At 47.3% G+C, this 18,510-nt stretch overlaps 1 protein-coding gene across 1 annotated transcript in view; it reads right to left on the bottom strand.

Annotated features, from left to right (window-relative positions):
* The window catches only part of PRKCH (protein kinase C eta), a 114,458-nt gene that overhangs the window by 26,348 nt on the left and 69,600 nt on the right, over nt 1-18,510 (bottom strand). The window contains exon 10 of the mRNA XM_058025971.1: nt 18,090-18,244. Within this exon, the coding sequence (XP_057881954.1) occupies nt 18,090-18,244 (155 nt within the window). The remainder of the gene's footprint in view (nt 1-18,089; nt 18,245-18,510) is intronic.

Genomic DNA, 18,510 nt, shown 5'->3' on the forward strand with positions numbered 1-18,510 from the left:
CCAGTGGGACCTCACTGAGTCCTGTGGGGTCAGGCACACCCACAAACTTCCCTTTACTACACCCTCAGCAGCTCTGAGAGGGCTGATGACAGTGTCCAAAGGCAGCTTTACAAGGGCAAAAAGACATGGGGGACGTGTGAAATGGGGCAGCCATGAGCCAGAGCCATTACTGGTGAAACACAGACGTGCTGGAGGTTGCCACACTGGAGTAATCCCAAAGATGGCACAGCCCCTATAATTTATTTATACATCCAAATTGGTGTGCGTGCATTTTTTAATAGATACTTATACATAATCTATGGATTATTTGCTGCACTTTTATGTGGGACTCTGCTGAGCTACACTTGAAGTGTTTCACTGAATCCCAGAGCATTTGTCCTCCCATTTACTGCAGGAAGGGGAGAGGTGGATGGAAAAAAGCTTCATGTCCAGTTTTTGGTATGGATGCCACGCTCTCCCTCTGGATGAGCTGCCAGCCTAGTCCTGTGATGGACTCCTCAGTCCCACTGGGCAGCAACACGGGAATTTGCTGGCCCTGAAACATTACTTGCTGAGTTGCTCCCAACAGAGCTCTCATTTTACTGTTGCCAGAAAAAGAGGAAAAAAGGGAAAAAAAAAAAGAAGAAAAAAACCCCAGCAACCACAATGTTTCTTTTTGTGCATCCCATTGCCTGAAGTCTTCAGAGGAGGCACACAACAGACTCAAGACCCAAATGCAGGAACAACAATCAGGGGACTGGTGGAGCTAGGAGAGGTTAAAAAGCACAAGCCTGTTGTGTCACTTTGACAAAAATAGATCAATGTTGATTCAAAGCCTGATATGGAAATTAAAATGAAATCAGGTTTGTGCCCGCAGCACAGCATGGCCCCAACACTACAAGATGGAGTGAGAGTTATCCAGGATTAGTCATCCCCAGCTGCCCACAGCCCACCACAGGGCTGCTGACGGCTCCAAGCTGTCCTGGGAGCATCAGGGCTGGCCTGTGCTGCTTCCCCAGCACACAGGACAGGTCCCACTGTGTGCCACTAACCCTGCCCTGGGGGAATGAGCCAGCAGCCCAACCCAAAGGGACTCTCCTGCTCATCCCACAGCTGCCACGGAACCCACCCTCCTCACTCCAGTCTTAGGGGGAATATTTCACTCCTAGAAATACCAAAGAAAATAAAAATGAAGGTGTCCCTATCCATCAGTGTGCAGACTGCCTGTGGCACTGGCTTGGGCAGCAAACCAGCCTGTGCTGGTACTGGGAATGCCAGCAGGGCTCTGTGGGAAGGACACTCCTGCCTGGAACCTGTAAATCTGGTCAGACAGACTTCTCCACATTCATCTGATACAGGTAAGGCTCACTGTGCTCTGAGCCTGACTCTAAATCCAGGGAAATCAGTGAAAAAAAACCCAACTCCTGTCAAGTTTACTCAATTCTGAAATAGGCCCTTCCCTGAGGAAAAAAAAAAAATTACTTAACCTTATTAAGGCTCTGAATTACAGATCCAGATTTATAAAGCTAAGGGTACAGGTGCTAATCTCCTTTCTATAAGGGAATAAACAAAGCTGAAGGCAGAAGTACTGTATTTTTAGACAGGATTTTTAAAAGCACCTTCCTTTGGCCTGTAGATTTCCACTGCCAAACTTACTATTAACTTTTGAGGAAGCATCCGTGTGCTGGGCTGGCATGGCTGGGTTTGAGAATGTCACCATCTGCACTGAATTTTTATGCAGAGAGCAAAAGAACAGTCTCCCTGCTAGTGACACATTGTGGGCACAGAGCACACAGCCACCCCACTGCTGCACAGGAGGGGGCTCTGCCTGGTTCCCCTTGGAATAAATGAATGAATGAATTTCCTAGGAAATGCTGTTTCTTAAGAAAATAAACTGATACCATCACTGATATAATTGGCTCTTTTTTTCCTAAGACTCCAGGGAACCTTTAGGCAAACACAGGGCTTCTGATCTCTCTGCTTTTGACCACAACAATCACTTAAATATAAAACGGAAGAAGTTTTTCTAGGAGCTTAGAAGATGGGTCATTATCCCAAGATTTAGTTTCTCATTTCATGTGAATTACTGTTGCTATTCACTCATTACAGGTGATTCACCCAGAGCTGTGTGAAGCCCAAGGATCCTGGACAAGCAGGGCAGAGCCAGGAGCAATTCCTGGCTGGGCATGCTCAGCTCTCTGCAGCCCCGCTCTGACTCCTCCAGGCTGCCTGCATGCAGGAGCCAGGGACAGTGACCCTAGTGCCAGGCCAGCAGGGACACACCTGATCTCATGTGTCACCCCAAATGCCACACAGCATCAAACAGACCCCAGACTGCCCACCAACAACGCTGGCTGCTGTTATCTCCATGGCACATCAAGCACTTAACCCTCGAGTCTCACTGGTCTGGGCTCCCTGTTCAGCTGGCACAGGGGCACTGATGCTTTCCCAAGCCTCCAAATTTGCCTCACCAGCTGACAAGGCTACCAAAGTTCCCAAATTAGGTGCCTTGGGTGGCTTCCTGTTAGTAAAGCAGCAGTAACCCAGAGCAGGAGTCAAGTGATGCTCACCTGACACAGCTGCCAGGCACAAGGAGCTGCTCCTGTTATGTATCAAACAAATTCATCACCAAATCAGATAAGCACTGTCTCCAGTGACCCCATCAAGGAAAAAAACAGAAATGGGACATGAGTGAGGAAAGTCTGTCTTTACACTGCTCAGCCCCTGAATTTTTAGCACATTCACACATCAAGTCCCTGCAAGTCCCTTTGGCCTCTGACACGTGTGACCATGGAGAAGGATGCCCAGGGTGCTGTGTGTCTAGCTGGAAATGTGCCTCCTGACATATTCAGATTTTACTATTTCAGCTGTGGAAGATCTGAAGCCAGCAGGTCCCTCTCCTCACACAGGTTCCAATTATAGGTCTTGCTCATAAATCCCTTTGGTCAGGAAGAAGACACCACAAATCCTCACCAAAACTTATTTCTACTCTAGGGAGACAAGAAACATCAGGCAAAAACCTGTGTGCCTCTTGCTGAAACACCACATCAGATCAAAACTCGGAATTGCAGATTTTCTACCCAGACCTCCCATGTTTACAACACAGGCCAGAACTGCACAACAATACATATTTTCTATCACAATACAAAAAAATATTTAGTCAACTTGAAGGCAAGGTGATTCTCAAAAAATTCCTTGTCTGTCCTCACTAAAGCTACACTCAGGTGGCATCTGAAGTGCACTGGTTTTTAGCTCATGTCCTCATCAAAGTTTAGCACTCTCCACCTACAAGGCCGCATTTTTATTTTGTGGCAGGAAAGTACTTCTTAATGTTATTGACAATTCCAGTGGGTTCAGCCATCAAGTACTTCAAACTCCTCCAGAGTCAAGTACTGCTGCTCTCACACTGGACTGCTGCTCTCAGATACTCTCCCATGAATAAATAATTGATGGAGGACTAATGGAAAACCATGGAGGCTCAGGGAAAGCAGAATGACTGTACTGTCCTGAGAAAAAGGAATAAAAAGGGCATTATTTCAATCCCAACATGCTGAAATGCATCACCCACAACTGACACATTAAAGCTAATGAACCCCTGGAACTTTTCTAGATGGGTTTGCAGACATGGAGCAATAGATGGCCCATGTCCCCTCTGCACTTTGGGGACATCATTTGTAAGTTTACCTGTCCTCCATCTCTATTCTCAAACAGACTCCACAATGCTTTACTTCACAAATGGTTTGCAAACTTCTCCATGGCTTTGCATGAGGAATGATTCCACAGTTCCTGAGATGATCCCATGGCTGTGAGAGCACAGTTCACTGTTTGGGGGTGGTGCTGTGGGTGCTGCACTGTGCTTTGTCCTCGGCTGTTAACAGGAAAGCAACCACACCATGCCAGAGCAGCTGCCTTCCCATCAAGGTTATGTCCAAGAGCATTTGGAATCAGCTTTTGAACACTGGGTTACTTCACCTCCCACCTCCCATTGTCCCTGTGGTGACTTGGGAAGCACCACAGTGATACAAATGCAAACCCACCCTGCTTCCTCTCCAGCCAACCCCTTAATTTGACACTGCAGGTTTGGAATCTGAGTTTCTTTGCACATATTGGCATCCCCACAGCCATCCCACCCACCTGGAACTCAACCCTTGGGCATTTGGTTTGCTGCCTGCTGGCACTCCTGGCACCACCAGCAACCATCACTTGGAATGACTCAAACCAGACAACATCCAACAGGATGATAATGTTTATCAACAGCCTCTCCTCCCTCCCCAGCAACCAGGGCAGCTCTGCCCAGGCATGGAGCTGACACCAGGGGTGATGCTGGGATGCAGCAGGCTGTGTCCCCGAGCAGAGATCAGGCACAAACACTTTTTCTGCACATCCCCAGATGAGCCTGCCTGGCAGAATTCTTTGGCAAGTGTTTCCCCACCCCGGCTTTCCACGTGGAGCAGGAGCACTGCACAGCCCTGGTGCCCACACGGCACCTTCATTCCAGAGGAGTCAGAGCTGGTGACACATGACTCAAACATGCTGTGAGCTGCTCTTAATCCCAGCAGCCAGCGAGCAGAGCTCCCCTCTGTCCTCAGCTGCCCTTTTCTGGGCAGCTGCAGCTTTTCCTGGCACCTGACTAGAAACCCTGTGGCTTTTACCTCGTGTGCATGAGGTAAAACGTGGATTTGGGCTCAGAGCCTTCCTGCATCCTGAAAGGGAAGTGTGGGGTTTAGCACTGTCCAGCTGCTAAGGTGGCACTGGGGCTGCTTTTCAGAACCTAGAGACAGCAAGATCCCTTTTGCTGGTGATTTAATCTCCTCCTCCAGCAGCACAGCCACAGTGCTCTCCAGCTGAACCTGCCCTGTCATACCCTGTCCCATCCGTGCTTTTCAGGGCAGTGAGGGTGCTGCAGCCATGGAGGGAGAACCCAGTGCTTCCCACACCCTACAAAAACCTCAAAGGCAAGAGGAAGGCCCTGTGTGTGGCACAGCTGCAGGCTCTGCCCCAGGACAGCACTTCACCTTACTCATGTTACAAGCACTTAGAGGAATGGAGTCATTTCCCAGGTGCCTCTGGCCAAGCTCCCCCCACAGCTCTGTGTGATGCTACACAGGGAATCATAGAGGAGAATCACAGAATGGCTGTGGTTAGAAGGAACCCTAAAGATTATCTCATCCCAACCCAGTTGCCATGGGCAGGGACACCTCCTGAAGCAGGTTGCTCCAAGTCCTCTCCAGCTTGGCCTTGAGCACTTCCAGGGATGGGGCATCCACAGCTGCTCTGGGCAGCCTCAGTGACTTCAGCCTCTCTTCCCTATCACACACCCCAAATTTTGCCTGACCCTGCTCATATCACACTCCACTGCTCACAGCACTGTCCCCTAGCACGGGCTGAGCCATTGCCAGGTCCAAGCTGGGCCATTCATTCCCAGGACCAAGCTGAGCCATTCCCAGGTCCAAGCTGAGCCATTCCTAGGACCAAACTGAGCTATTCCCAGGTCCAAGCTGAGCCATTCCTAGGACCAAACTGAGCTATTCCCAGCACCAAGCTGAGCCATTCCCAGGACCAAACTGAGCCATTCATTCCCAGGACCAAGCTGAGCCATTCCCAGCACCAAGCTCAGCCATCCCTAGGACCAAGCTGAGGCATCCCCAGGACCAAGCTGAGCCATTCCCAGGATCAAACTGAGCCATTCCCAGCACCAAGCTCAGCCATCCCTAGGACCAAGCTGAGCCATTCCCAGGACCAAGCTGAGCCATTCCCAGGACCAAGCTGAGCCATTCCCAGCACCAAGCTCAGCCATCCCTAGGACCAAGCTGAGCCATTCCCAGGATCAAACTGAGCCATTCCTAGCTCCAAGTACCACTCAAAGAGTGAGACTGGGAAGTCTCACCCACCTCCACACGAATCCTCCATGGCTCTGCTGCTGGTATAAACCACAAGTTACTTCATGACTTTCTGGCAGCCACAACTGGCATCATCAGCCAGTGAGTGGGAAGGGCTGTACACCCAGGAGAGCAAAGCCACAGAGAATTAAACCCTGCAGTGGGCTGGCAGAAAAGCCATGGTTCTGAGAGCTCTCAGAGTAGCCAGAGAGCCAGAGGCTGTGACTCACTGGGAGAGGCTGCACAAAAATAGGGCTTTCAGCAAGGCCCACAGGGATTTCTGCAGGGAGATTCTTCCCCTAGAGACAGGCAAGGGGCTCACCTCACCTTTCCCATCAGGGAGCAGATCCAATGACTGCTCTGCCAGAAGAGGAATTCACTATTGTCCGGCTGCTTGTTTCCAGCCTGGCTAAAAATGGGATCACAGGAGACTAATTGCTTCACTGGAGGAAAAAAAAAGACCTAGTCTGGAGTGATGGAATTATTTTGTAGACTGTTGTTGTTTGGGTTTGTTTCCATCCTGGCTTAACGAGCATTAATGACTTCAGAAGGGGGGAGGAAAGCCATTAGAGAGAACACGATCCACACAGATACCTCTGGCCCAGCACACACCTCTGTCCCAGCCAACCTCTACAGCTCTAAAGGCATCCCTCCCTCCTCCAGCCCTTCAGAATGCAGGAAGGTGGCTGGGAGCAAAGGGAAATGTTAATTTTTTCCCTTTTAATTGGCCTGACTGGAAGTGCCAGCCTCCCTGCAGCTCAAATATTTAAGCATGTTAGCTATGCTCAGCAGCATCTCCAGAAAAACTGCTGTCCCTCCTCAGTGGCAGGGAAACAAAGGGAAAACATCCCAGAAGAGTGGATGCTCCTGGCAGAAATCAGCAAACCCTAGAGCCCGTGAAATAAAGTTTGTTTGTTTTGTTTGAGGAAGCCACACTGAATCTTCTGAGATTCATTCTGGTGTCAGCAGAGACAGAAAGAAACCCAAAGCCAAGACAGGTAATTAATATTGAAATTCCTCCTTACATAACTGGGACAGACACTCACTTGGCCAGGGCTGTGCAGGGCTGTGCCAGCAGAGCCCAGAGAGAGCCTGGGAGCCAGCAGTGCCTGTGCTACACCCAGAGGCTCCAGCCACCCCTGCATGCTGTGGGCTTCAGGGAAATAGGGATTGTCTGGCCATGCTGTGCCTATTTCTATAACCCAGCTCTGCTAAGGACAGCTGTCTTTCAACTGCATCCCCCAGGGAACAGGAGAACAGCCTGAACTGCCCCAAACCACAGCAAGGTCCCAAGGAAGACACAGGCAGAGCAAAGACTTGGAAATATCAGGAGCTTCCCTGGAGAGGAGGTGGAGATTTTCAGCATGAGCCTGGTTGTAAGAAAATGAAGAGAAATTAGGGAAGGCTCTCAGGCAATCAAACAGTGACTTCAATTGCCCTGTTCTAGACATGACAGAACATGAGATACCCAATACTCCATGCCACATTTAATGAGAGAATGTGAAATACCCAATACTCCATTCCACATTTAACTCATGCACAGCAACAGCCAGGCCCCCTGAGACACCATCCTCTCTCTTCCATGTGTCCCCATTCCAATGGCAGCTTACTGGCAATATTTGGCATTTGCTGCCTTGCTTCCTGGCCAGCAGGGATCCAGAGATGCCACAGGCTGATGCTGGGAAGAAGCATCCAACAGCTCTGGCAGGAACTTCTGCCTGTTCTGTGGCTTAGGAAAACTGTCAGTCCTGAAGGACCCCAAGGCAGCTCTGAGTGGAGATGATGAGGGGCAGTAAAGAGGGCAGGCTGCAAGATAGTCCAATTGATTTTATCACCCCAAATAGCTGTCCTTCCCCTGGGGCTATTACCAGTTTGAGTGAGCAGAGCAATTTCACAAGATCAAAAGAGTGTAGGGGAATCTGTGACATGGAGACTTTCCACGCATGAATCCAACTTCAGCCCACTCAAGCCACAGATGACCTGTGGCTTTTGGGGTTTGAAGGCTGGCTTCCCTTTGCTCTGGCCCATTTCCAAAACCTCATGAGTTTCAAGAAGCAGCACAGTTCAGCATTGCCTTTTCTGACAGCAGACAGGGAACTATGTTACAAGTGGCTCAGTCACTGATAAATGATATTTATTTAACAGATATGGTGCCACAAAGGCTTATTTGGACATTTTCTCTTTGTGTAAGGATAGGAGGGAAAAAACCAATAATTCAGGCTGGAGTTACACCAGTCCTATCCCAAATCTACCACGGGTCAGGACCCATCCATGGGTCAAAATTAACTCTGCAGTGCAAGGCATAAGCTGACTGCCTGAATCTGCCTGGCTTGCTGCATCCCAAGCAGCAAAAGGACACCAAGAATTCCTGTGGGGGTTGTCCCTGGTCCCACAGAGACCCCAGCAGGAGCAGGACTGACAGACCCAGGCCTGGCTCCAGGCTCTGTGCTGCTCGAGGGTGGAGTGGCTGGGCAGTGCTGCCCCCTGACCTTCCCAGAGGATGGACTGTCTCTCTGGGAGCTTGGCCAGCTGGCAGCAGTCACAGCTTCTCCTTGGCTTTCTCATTTATCAAGGCTGGACAGAGCAGCAAGAAGCAGGAGTCAGCTGTCAAGGTTTTTGCTCCCTCTGTGCTCAACAGGGTCTGAAGGTAGAAATTCTGGCTGTAAAGCTGCTGTTTGGGCATCAAGTTTCAAGCTACTGCTCAAAATGTATGAGAAATTATATGAGTAATACTGCAATGGGGAACTGCAGCCAGGAAGAATGGTTATAAAGTAATGGGGAAAAAAACCAAAACAGAGAAGGTACAGGAAATGTCAAAGGTTACAAAGCTGATAAGATTGTGTCAAAATCCCCAAAGCACAGATAAGCACACAATTCCTTAACCTATGGCTAAGAGACACTGACAAACAGAAATACAAAGCACACTAATTCAGCTTTTAGGCACGAGTCAACAAGGACATGGGACCCTGCTACATTTTCATGCTCAGGTAAATGTCAAAAGGAACGTAACAAGATCCAGAGAAGGGAGGAGAAAACCCAAAGCCTGCTTGCTAAATGTCACACACCAGCTCAGACTCTCAGCACAAGTGCCACTGAGTCTGGACAGGGAGGCACAGGGCAGCCTCAGCACCACAGCCCACGCTGGCTGCCTGGAATGTCCTTGGAGAGTCTGAAGGGAGCATTTCCTGCTGCCCCTGCTGCCACACAGGTCTGCACATGGCATAATGTCCCTTGCACAGCTAACCCTGCTTTTCCAATTCACCCTCTCCTCCATCCCCCTTTTCCTTTTTCAGCACAACAGCCAAAGATGGCACGACCCACTCTGGCCAGGCACCACGACAAAAATGCTTCAGATCAGAAATGCTTCAGATGTGGATGCACACATCCTATTGGACAGACTTAGCTGTGGCAGAATGCCTGGATCAGGGATTTAGCTTGTAAATAACCTCACCTACTTGGAAGTAATTTTCTTGATTCATGAGCACTCCTCTACCACGCTGCTGAGAGATTTGTGCAAGCAGCTCTGGATGTTAATAATAAATCGTGCTTGTGAAACTTTAATTGATTCAGAAGGAATCAGCTCAGAGCATGGAGGATCTCTGTGGTTCTGAACATATCACATTTGTACACAGTTGAGACTTGAAGGCTTGCTCCCCTTTCCATTGTTGTCAGCTGGAATACTGCCACAGCTTCTTCAGTGGAATAATAACCAGGTAATACAATTCCAAGATTAAATTGTGCCCTCAGGCACAGCCTCATAAAAGGGGAGGTTCTCCAACCTATTAACAGCAAAGGTGCCGTGACTCAGAGGCCAAATGATGAGCAATGCTTTCCCGCTGCTCCATGAGAATAGGCCCATAAACAGCAGCCTGGCCTGCACCAGCAGCTGAGGACAAGCCCCAGCAGCAGTTCAGCTGGCACACAAAGCTGTGCCCACCATCCTGCCCAGGGAACCACTGACAGAAGAGGGAATTCTCTCCCAGACATTCTGAATTGTAAAACACTTATTACTGCAGCACTAGCCTGTCATAGTTGACATTTTCCATTGTGTTGTTATTTTTAGTTTATATCTGTATCACTACAGGCAGCTCTGAAATAGAATCCATAGACAAGGTGTGACAGTGATGCACCACTGATATTAAAAGTTGCTGGATGGCTTTACAAAATTCCTCTGCTTGCACAGAGTAACCCACCTGCTCCCTGGCACAAAGAACAGGATCTAAACATTGGAATTATTGACCAAGGAAACATCAGGTGCCAATTTTGCTGCAGCTAAAAGAGTAAGTCAGATTCTCCCTGGCTAACTGCAGCTATTGCTGCAGGCCAAATATTTCAACACAGAGTCTCTCATTGTGTCTCTCACAAATACAATTTCACTCACTGCAACATGTTGTGATGCAAGAAATCTTCCATTTCAGCAAGTCAGAGGAGCAGATGCAACAGCATTTTGTCAGCATAATCCTTCTTTCGAGAAGTTGTACAAAACATTTATTAAGGTTGACAGAGAGACCTTTTCCCCAGCTATATATATCAGCCTCCCTAATGCCAACCCAGGGCTCATGTTCTCAGAGAGTGGCACTGAAAGCTTCCTCCTTCTGAGATGGGTACAAAGATCAATAAAATTACTGGATTCATGCTGGGCAATTCTGGAGAGCTCAGAGCAAATGTTTTCAAAATTTGTGAAATCAAACACCTGAATGCCCTTGGAATCAGGGAACATGTTAAAAGTCAGATGAGCAGTTCTGGCTAAAAACGTAATAGTAATATTTAGGGGCAGTTTTAAAAAATAAATTTTAAGTGATATAAAATATATTTAAGTTTTATGTTTTCTCCTTCTGGTGACCTTTATGCCTTTAAAATAGAAAGAAGAGCGCAGGAAAGACAGAAAACCAGTATTTTTGTAGAAAAGTTTCTTTGTTTCAGAAGTTATAATCAAAATATTCCCTAGTGCTCTAGGACTTAAAGATTGAGCCTAATTCTGGTTTCCAAGTCTCCATTCTTTGCAAACTTGTCTGTAATTGTTACACATAGCTATTTCTTAATTGCATCTGCATGCTCTTTAATTGTGAAATGCCTCCATGAGGATTTATTAGTCACAAAAGGAATGCCAGAACACAACTCACATCTAATCACCTATCCCCTCCACAGATTAGGGGATTTTTTTTTATTTTTATATTTTTATTGCATCAGCTCCAGAATTCTCAAACAACACCAAGCTCTCATTGCAAGCATTCCCTAAATGAGTCTGTGCCTGTAAGAGTTCACATGTTTTAATATGTAAATGTAGCAGCTACACCAAAAAAAAGTGAAAGTATGAGAGACTGGCATTCAGCAAAGGTTCTCCAGCCTTGGGGCAGGTGGATGAACTACACAAACTCTTGAGGCCCCTTCGAGCTGGGACTTTTAAATGATTTATACAAACTCATTATATGCCGGGTTTGCAGGTTTTAAAATCAGCCCCTTTAAATAACCATAAAGCAAAAGTAGACACTAGCAGAGCCAACAGCTTCTGTGGGCTATTCAGTAGTCCTTAGTCATGTGGAAAGTTCCACCAAAGTTCACAGACGATATACAGTGGAGTCAATGGGGCACAGAGATCTGATCTGTGCATCTCCAAACAGGACTGCTCTTGCTAAGCACAACTGTAAATCAGGCCTGAGCTGGCCTGCACTCTGACTGATTGAACATGACACAGAAACGTGAGAGGCTGGGCTTTTTTTTTTTCCTCTCTGCACTTTCCATTTGATCAAGTGCAGAGAAACAATCCTCTAAGCACTGCATGCCAGAGGCTGTAAGAGAGCCCATCTCACAGGCATGCAGCACCCACAGCAGAGGGGAACACTCTGTGCAAGATGCACTGTCTAGAAGCACAAATCAGTCTGCACGAGCTGTTGACTGTCAGATAAGATAGCCACAGACATCACTACACTCCTGACCCTCAGACACATCCCCTTATGTTTCCTAAAGCTGAATGAAGTGTTTCCAGAGACTCCAGCAGGAAAATTCCTCTTCTACACTAAGCAGTTGTTGTAGGGATGGGATTGCTGGTGGGGTATTCTGTGCCAGTTTGCAGCTTTTAGCTGATTTGCTTCACTCATTCACCAGATAATCAGCTTACATTTCATCCCTTCTGCTGCTCTCAGAAATCAGCACATCCTTCATTTTGCTCTGCTTACATTTATATCCACTCTGGTCTTTGGGGCCCCAATCTCACACTGCACTGAGCCTCAGAGCTCCCCCAAATGGAGTTCTAGAAGTGACAGAGGGCAGATCCCACAGCTGAGGTTATGGAGACTCACACCCATTCTGGCACTGGTTGAGCTGTTCCCACCCTTTCCTCAGATGCAAACAACTCTGCCCACACAGACAAATCCACGGGGAAAGGAGGCATAAAATACATCAAATCAGCAACAGTTACCTAGAGAGGCATCGATTGCAGCACATTCAAGCAAAAACTTTCACTGGGCAATAAAACAGTTTGGGTTGGAAGGCACCTTAAACATCACCTCATTCCAACCCCCACTTCCATGGGAAGGAACACCTTCCCTGTCCAGCCTGCCCTGGAACACTTGCAGGGATGAGGCATCCACAGATTCTCCGGGCAGCCTGTGCCAGGGCCTCACACCCTCACAGTAAAGAATTGCTTTTTTGTATCTAACCTCAATCTACCCTTCTTCAGCTTAAGGCCATTCCCCCTTGTCTTATCACTGCCTACCCTTGCAAAAAGTCTCTCCCCACCTTCTTGCAGACCCCTCTTAGATATTGGAAGGCTGTTATCAGGTCTCCAGGCAGCAGCCTGGAGGTCTTTTTTATAAGGTCTTTCAGAAAAGCTTAAAAACACCTGATTGAACCAAAGGCTTATCTTTATTTACCAAGAAAACAAAGCTCTGCACAGCACCTAAGCAAACCAGCAGTAATCCCTGGACAGCCCCCCAGCCAGGCAGTTTGCCTTGCAGAGACAGCACTGCTGCTATCAGCCACAGATCCAGTTCCACTGCTCATTCACCTCCCTGGGGAAAGCCCCTTGACTTCAGGGGAAACAAGATCTGGCTCCACATGTGAAAAAAGGCATCAGAATAAACAAAATCACCAGCTGAAAAACACCCACCAAACAAAACACCAACAACCAAAAAACAAAGCAAAGAGTGAACATGAGGAATCCCATGTCTACACTGTCTTGACCCATGCAAAAAGCAAACAGCACACTAATAAAAGTTGCTCTGTTAACAGTGGCTGTATGTAATTAGGAAAGGCATTCAGCTTCTGTTTTCAGCATGTAATTTTTAATTGATTTTGCTGAAAGAAACCTTAGTGTTGTTTCAGTTAACAGCAGTCTTTCCAGCAAAACTGGTCTCCATAAAAGGCTTATGTAAAGCTTCCTTCAAGTGTCACAGGCTCATTGTTTGAACTGGCAGGGAATTAACCTGTTGCAAAAAGCCCATTCCCTATAAAAGCCAACAGTCATGAGACACCCAGCTGCAGACCTGATGGGTCTCCTCCACCAAGGAAAGGTGATGAATTCAGAGGCCTGGCAGTATCCAGCAATCTTCCCAGATCCCACAGGAGAAAGTTTTTCCCTGTCATAAGAAGTCTCCCCACACAGTAAGGAGATGCTCTCAGGTGACACACAGAGGAGCAAACACTGCCTGTTAATATGCTTATCTTATTTTCCCCAAGAGCTGGAGTTCAGCCCCAAGGCCAGTCCAAGCTCTCATCTGGATAATTGCATAATTATCTTTTGCCTTCCAAAAGGACCATGCATCCTATTAAAGACCTTTGAGTCACAGGACAGCAGAGCACAGGGATTCTTTGCACACCCTCCCACACCCTGAGGTGTGATAGGGCACCAGCAGACCCCCAACCTCTCCAGAGGGGCCAGCAGCTTTAGAAACACCAATAGAGACACAAAGGCAGTCAAATGAGCTGACCAGAGGAGCCCTCAGGATAAAAACAAGGTTCTTCAGCCAGCCAATAATGAGTTCTTCTCAGCAGTGTTTTATCTCCTGTGGCTCCTGGCCAGGTGCATGACCTCCATGCTACACCACCTGTGGCCTTAAGGATGGATCTGCCCCTGTGCTGTGCCAAGCACTGAGCTGGGACATGGAGGTGTCCAGCTTTACACCTCAGGCTGGCAAAACCACAGCTAAAGTACAGCTGGCATTGTGTCCTGCATGCTGTATAACCTCTGCAGGCAGTGGAGGTGTGTTCTGAAAAGAGACCCTCTCAGCCCAGGATGACTCTCTCATCCTGCTAGTGAGACATATTTGCAGAGAGAGAGAGAGAAAGGTTTGTCACAGAAATTCAGGCTGTGCCACTAGGCTGGGCTGATTGCTTTGTGTTGCCTTTAAAAAGGTCTCACTGTATTTTACTGTAAACCTCAAAGCCCCCTCCTCCAAAAAAATCCAACCCCACCACAATCAAATTTAAGGAAACACTTGCACCTGCCCTCAGTACTCAAGTAGGTGACCTTGGCATGTGGATCCACCCCTCCCAAATCTGTCCCTCAGACCATGCCAAGGTCTGAATTTGAGGGCAGCAGGGCAGGCTAGCCATTTTTACAGTAGTGCTACTCATGAGGAAATGTCCTGCTTTTAAAATAAACCCTTGCAGTCATCCACTATCTCTGTGCTTTTTAGCAGACTGTGAGTGGACCAGCTCCCTTGTACTGAGTAAGCCACTGTGCAACCTAATTCTGCTCAGATATGCTGCTTTGTTTTGTTTCTGGCAAGCACAGAAGCCAAAATATGCTTCCCCTACCCTGGGAACTGCTGAACTGGAAAGTGAAAGTCAGCAAGAGCTGCCTCAAGAAAAATAGCACATCCAGCCATTAGAAAAAATGACAAACCAACCCACCTATCTGCAACAGAGCCCAGCACTGTAATTTCCTTTAGAAATAATCCTAGAGAAAGCAGCAGTGCACAAATATTGCCCTGTGAGCAAAGATTTTATTTACAATAAGCATGATTATTACCTAACATTTTCCTGGCAGCATCCGGCATGAGCTGATCCCAAACACGTCCTTGCCCTACTCCTCTGTGGTTAGGGGTGCACAATACACTGTGATGTGACATGTGAAAAGATTGTTTTCATGTCTGGATGCACTCCCCTGTATGATGGGCTAAGGAACCCCACTGTACTTGCTGATTTTCTTTTTTTTTTTCAGAAAGTAACTATAAATAGGTGCTGCTAAGTTGACAGCTAAATCTCAGCTCCGGGCAAGACAGAGACCTTTCCTTGATAAGGCCAGAAAGCCATCTCTCCTTTGTAGTGCTGCAAATGAAGAGAGGAAAATAAAAGTTTTTGAAACAGAAAGATTTCTTTTAAAGAGCTCCAAATACATACAATGTATGTTTATGGGACTCCTCTGCTGGCCACAGCTTAGTAACAAAAAGGGAGTTTCTTCAAAATGAGAAGCAAACTCACTGAAAATTTCAGTTGAATCACAAAAATCTATCTCATGAGAGAACCAATCCAGCTGTAAGCCCAGTTTTAAAATTAAAAATCACATATAGCCAAAATGCATCATCTGCCTCAAAACTCCATTCTCAGGGACTTACAGCAGCAAATGCAAAAATATTGCTCTACAGTTATTTCAAATTGCTTGTGTGTGGCTGAAAAAGGAATCAATGAACACCTGATTTTAGCAGCCACCAGCACCATCCTGCCAGGCCACAAGGACAAGTTTCAGCTGCTTCTTGATGAACTTTCAGTGATGTCTCTCAAACCTCTCTAGCATTTCAAAGAAGAGAAAACCCAGCTTTTGGCAGCACTTGTGGCAAATGCAACTTGACTTAGCAGGAGAACACTCACTGCACTGGTAAATGCATGTTCGTTCCTGAACTGCTCAGTCTTGAAGGGGGCAAAGAAAAAATCAGGATTATTAAATTAAGCCCAGAAGAAAAACAATTGACACAGAATATTCTAGGTCAGCAACCCTCTTCCTCCACTGACCCTGGAAACCCAGAAACAAGACACCTTGAAGAGCTTGTGGTAAAACCCTTTCTGGTCAGGCTATTTCTGGTGTCTGCGCCCCCTGCTCCCTAAGCAAGCACTCACATTCTGATCATTAAATCTGATCCAAACTCTCTTCCACAAGTGCAGTGACTCCATTCTGAACATCCCCTTCTATCCTGCACATCCAGAGCCTGGTGTTTGTGACCCGACAGAAGCAACCTCAGCTCAGCACAGCCCCAGCCAGCAGCTCTCTCCTCTTACATCTTCCAGAACCCCAACTAATTACAAGAACCCAAGTCACCCACCCCCCTGCAGACCTGCCCCATGAAGCTGAAGCTACCTGACTCCACAGCTTAACCAGTTTCTCAACAAGATCAAAGCCTGTGCAGTTGTTCGAGGAGCTTTCCAATTATTCCTCCAGTTTCTATCATGAATTACAGCAGCACTTGAAGAGTGCCAAAACCCAGAGGGATCAGTTACTCCTGCCCTGTGACAGGCAGCAGGCTGGGGCAGACAGGACAAGGCATTACATTATGCACGGACCCAATTTTGCTGCTGAATGACTGACAATAACTACTGGATGTCACTATTTTAAGGAAAATGTCATTTGGGTAATTATCTGGCAGGGTCTCTCCTCAGTGGCTGGCATTATTCACAAGGGAAGAATTAGACTGAAATCCAGCTGTAGAGTAAGGAGATTTGCTATTCTATACAGACAATCACTGTGCTTCAGGAGCTTGATACATAGGGTATATATCACTACTCATCCTCAGGCTCTCAGGACATGGAGAATATTAAAATGACACTCCTTCTCTATTTCACTGTACCAATTATGTCACATGAGTTCATACTTAAAAATATTTTAATATTCTCTGTCCTCACCTGACCATCTGTTTCTTACTGCAGCTCAAGCTAGGAAGAGACAGAGAAGCTGCTTTTACTTGGCTGATCCTATCATGTGTCCATCAGAGAGGAAAGTGCCCCTTGACAGTCCCCAGCCCTTTGGTCACTTTAGCCCTCAGCTATTCTGGATTTTTGAGTTGAAACATGAGTTTACCTGTCATGGGAGGATGTCCTACAGACTGGGTTAAACTGTGTCCCAAATCAGAGGACATTTGGCCCAGCCCACAGAAATGGCATTAACAGAGCTGCACTGGGATTGGAACTGGTCCCATCTTGCACCCAGCTCTGGATCCCAGCAGTACAACTGGAACCAAGCAGCAAAAAAGAGAGCCTTGACATTATTCTTTGCAGTGCTGGCATGCCACAAGTGGGACTGAGCAGGGCTACAGCAGGCCATGCTCAAAAATACATGCTTTGCTGCTGGATTCCAGATAAGAGCATTCCAAAGAAAACAACAGTCTGTTCCTCCTCCCCAGCGCTCTGGGCACAAGGATTCCAGAGGTGTTGTGTGAAGTATGGCAGAAAGAAACCTTTCTGTACAACCAGACTGTCTCAGTGCTGACAACTCCCTGCTCCAGCTGTCCTACTCCATCCCAGAAGAGGCCTTGCTCTGCCTCTGGGGCATGAGGGAGGATGTTGGTCAAATGGTGCTGCTGGCCTTCACAGCAACCTTGGCTCTGATCCATGCTGGCTGCCCTATGCCCTTATGCTTCAACTGACAGGGGACCACTTCAGCAGCACAGAAAGGAAAAAATATAACCAAACTGCCCCCCTGAGCACAGAAAAATGACAAATAACAAAGGAGAGCTATGTATGGGAAACAGCTTCCTGAGAAGAGCCTTGAGACCTCGGGTGGAGGCTGACGCATGGAGGCAACAATGCTCCAATCCTGCTGCAAACACGAAGATGCCAGACATGGGCAGGAAGGAAAAACTCCTGCTGTAGGAGCATGGCAGGAATGAAAACACTTTTAGTGGCAGAGATGAGTGGCACTGAATAATAGGTATGAGAAATAGATAGGGTTTAAAGACAGTAGCTACTGCAGGGAAGAACAGGCTTTGGTGTGACCAGCACGTTATTAGCCTTGAAATAACATGGCACACTGTGGGCAAAGCAGCAGATCCCTACATCCAGAAGGATCCCTGCAGAAAATCTGGGAAGGTTTCATTTAATGCCTGCCCATAAATTTCCCTCCCCCCTGGAAAGTGGTGCACCTTGGCCAACGTGCAGATGGAATGTGGAGGCACAGTGACCCTGGCTGACAACTTGTTCCTGGTGGGCATCAAGTGACATTTCTTTATCCAAGCAGAAAACTCCAACTCTCATCTCAGCCATGGGGCTCAGACAAAGGGAAGCCACGAATGCAGAGCTCACCTGTAAATGATGCCTCTGCTATGGAGAAACATGAGGGCTGAAATAATTTCTGCGGCGTAGAACCGAGCCCGATCCTCGTCGAAGCGCCGCGACTTCTGGATGTGGAACATCAAATCCCCACCATTGACAAACTCCATCACGAAGAACAGGCGATCCTACACACAGGCAGACACAGCAAACATGAACAGCATTAATCACAGCCTCACTCAGGCTTGGAAAAGCCTTAGCAAAACTATTTTCTCCCAAAAAAACATTAAATAAGCTATCAGAAAAACAGAGCAATCCTGATGAGGGGGAGAGAATGTTGAGGAGGACTCCACTGATATCAGAAGGCTAATTAATTATTTTATTATACTATATTATTCTAAATTATATTACACTATATTAAATTACATCTAAACTGATTCTGCACAAAGCACCC

The sequence above is a fragment of the Melospiza georgiana genome, chromosome 6, assembly GCF_028018845.1.
Source record: "Melospiza georgiana isolate bMelGeo1 chromosome 6, bMelGeo1.pri, whole genome shotgun sequence".
Classification (NCBI taxonomy): domain Eukaryota; kingdom Metazoa; phylum Chordata; class Aves; order Passeriformes; family Passerellidae; genus Melospiza; species Melospiza georgiana.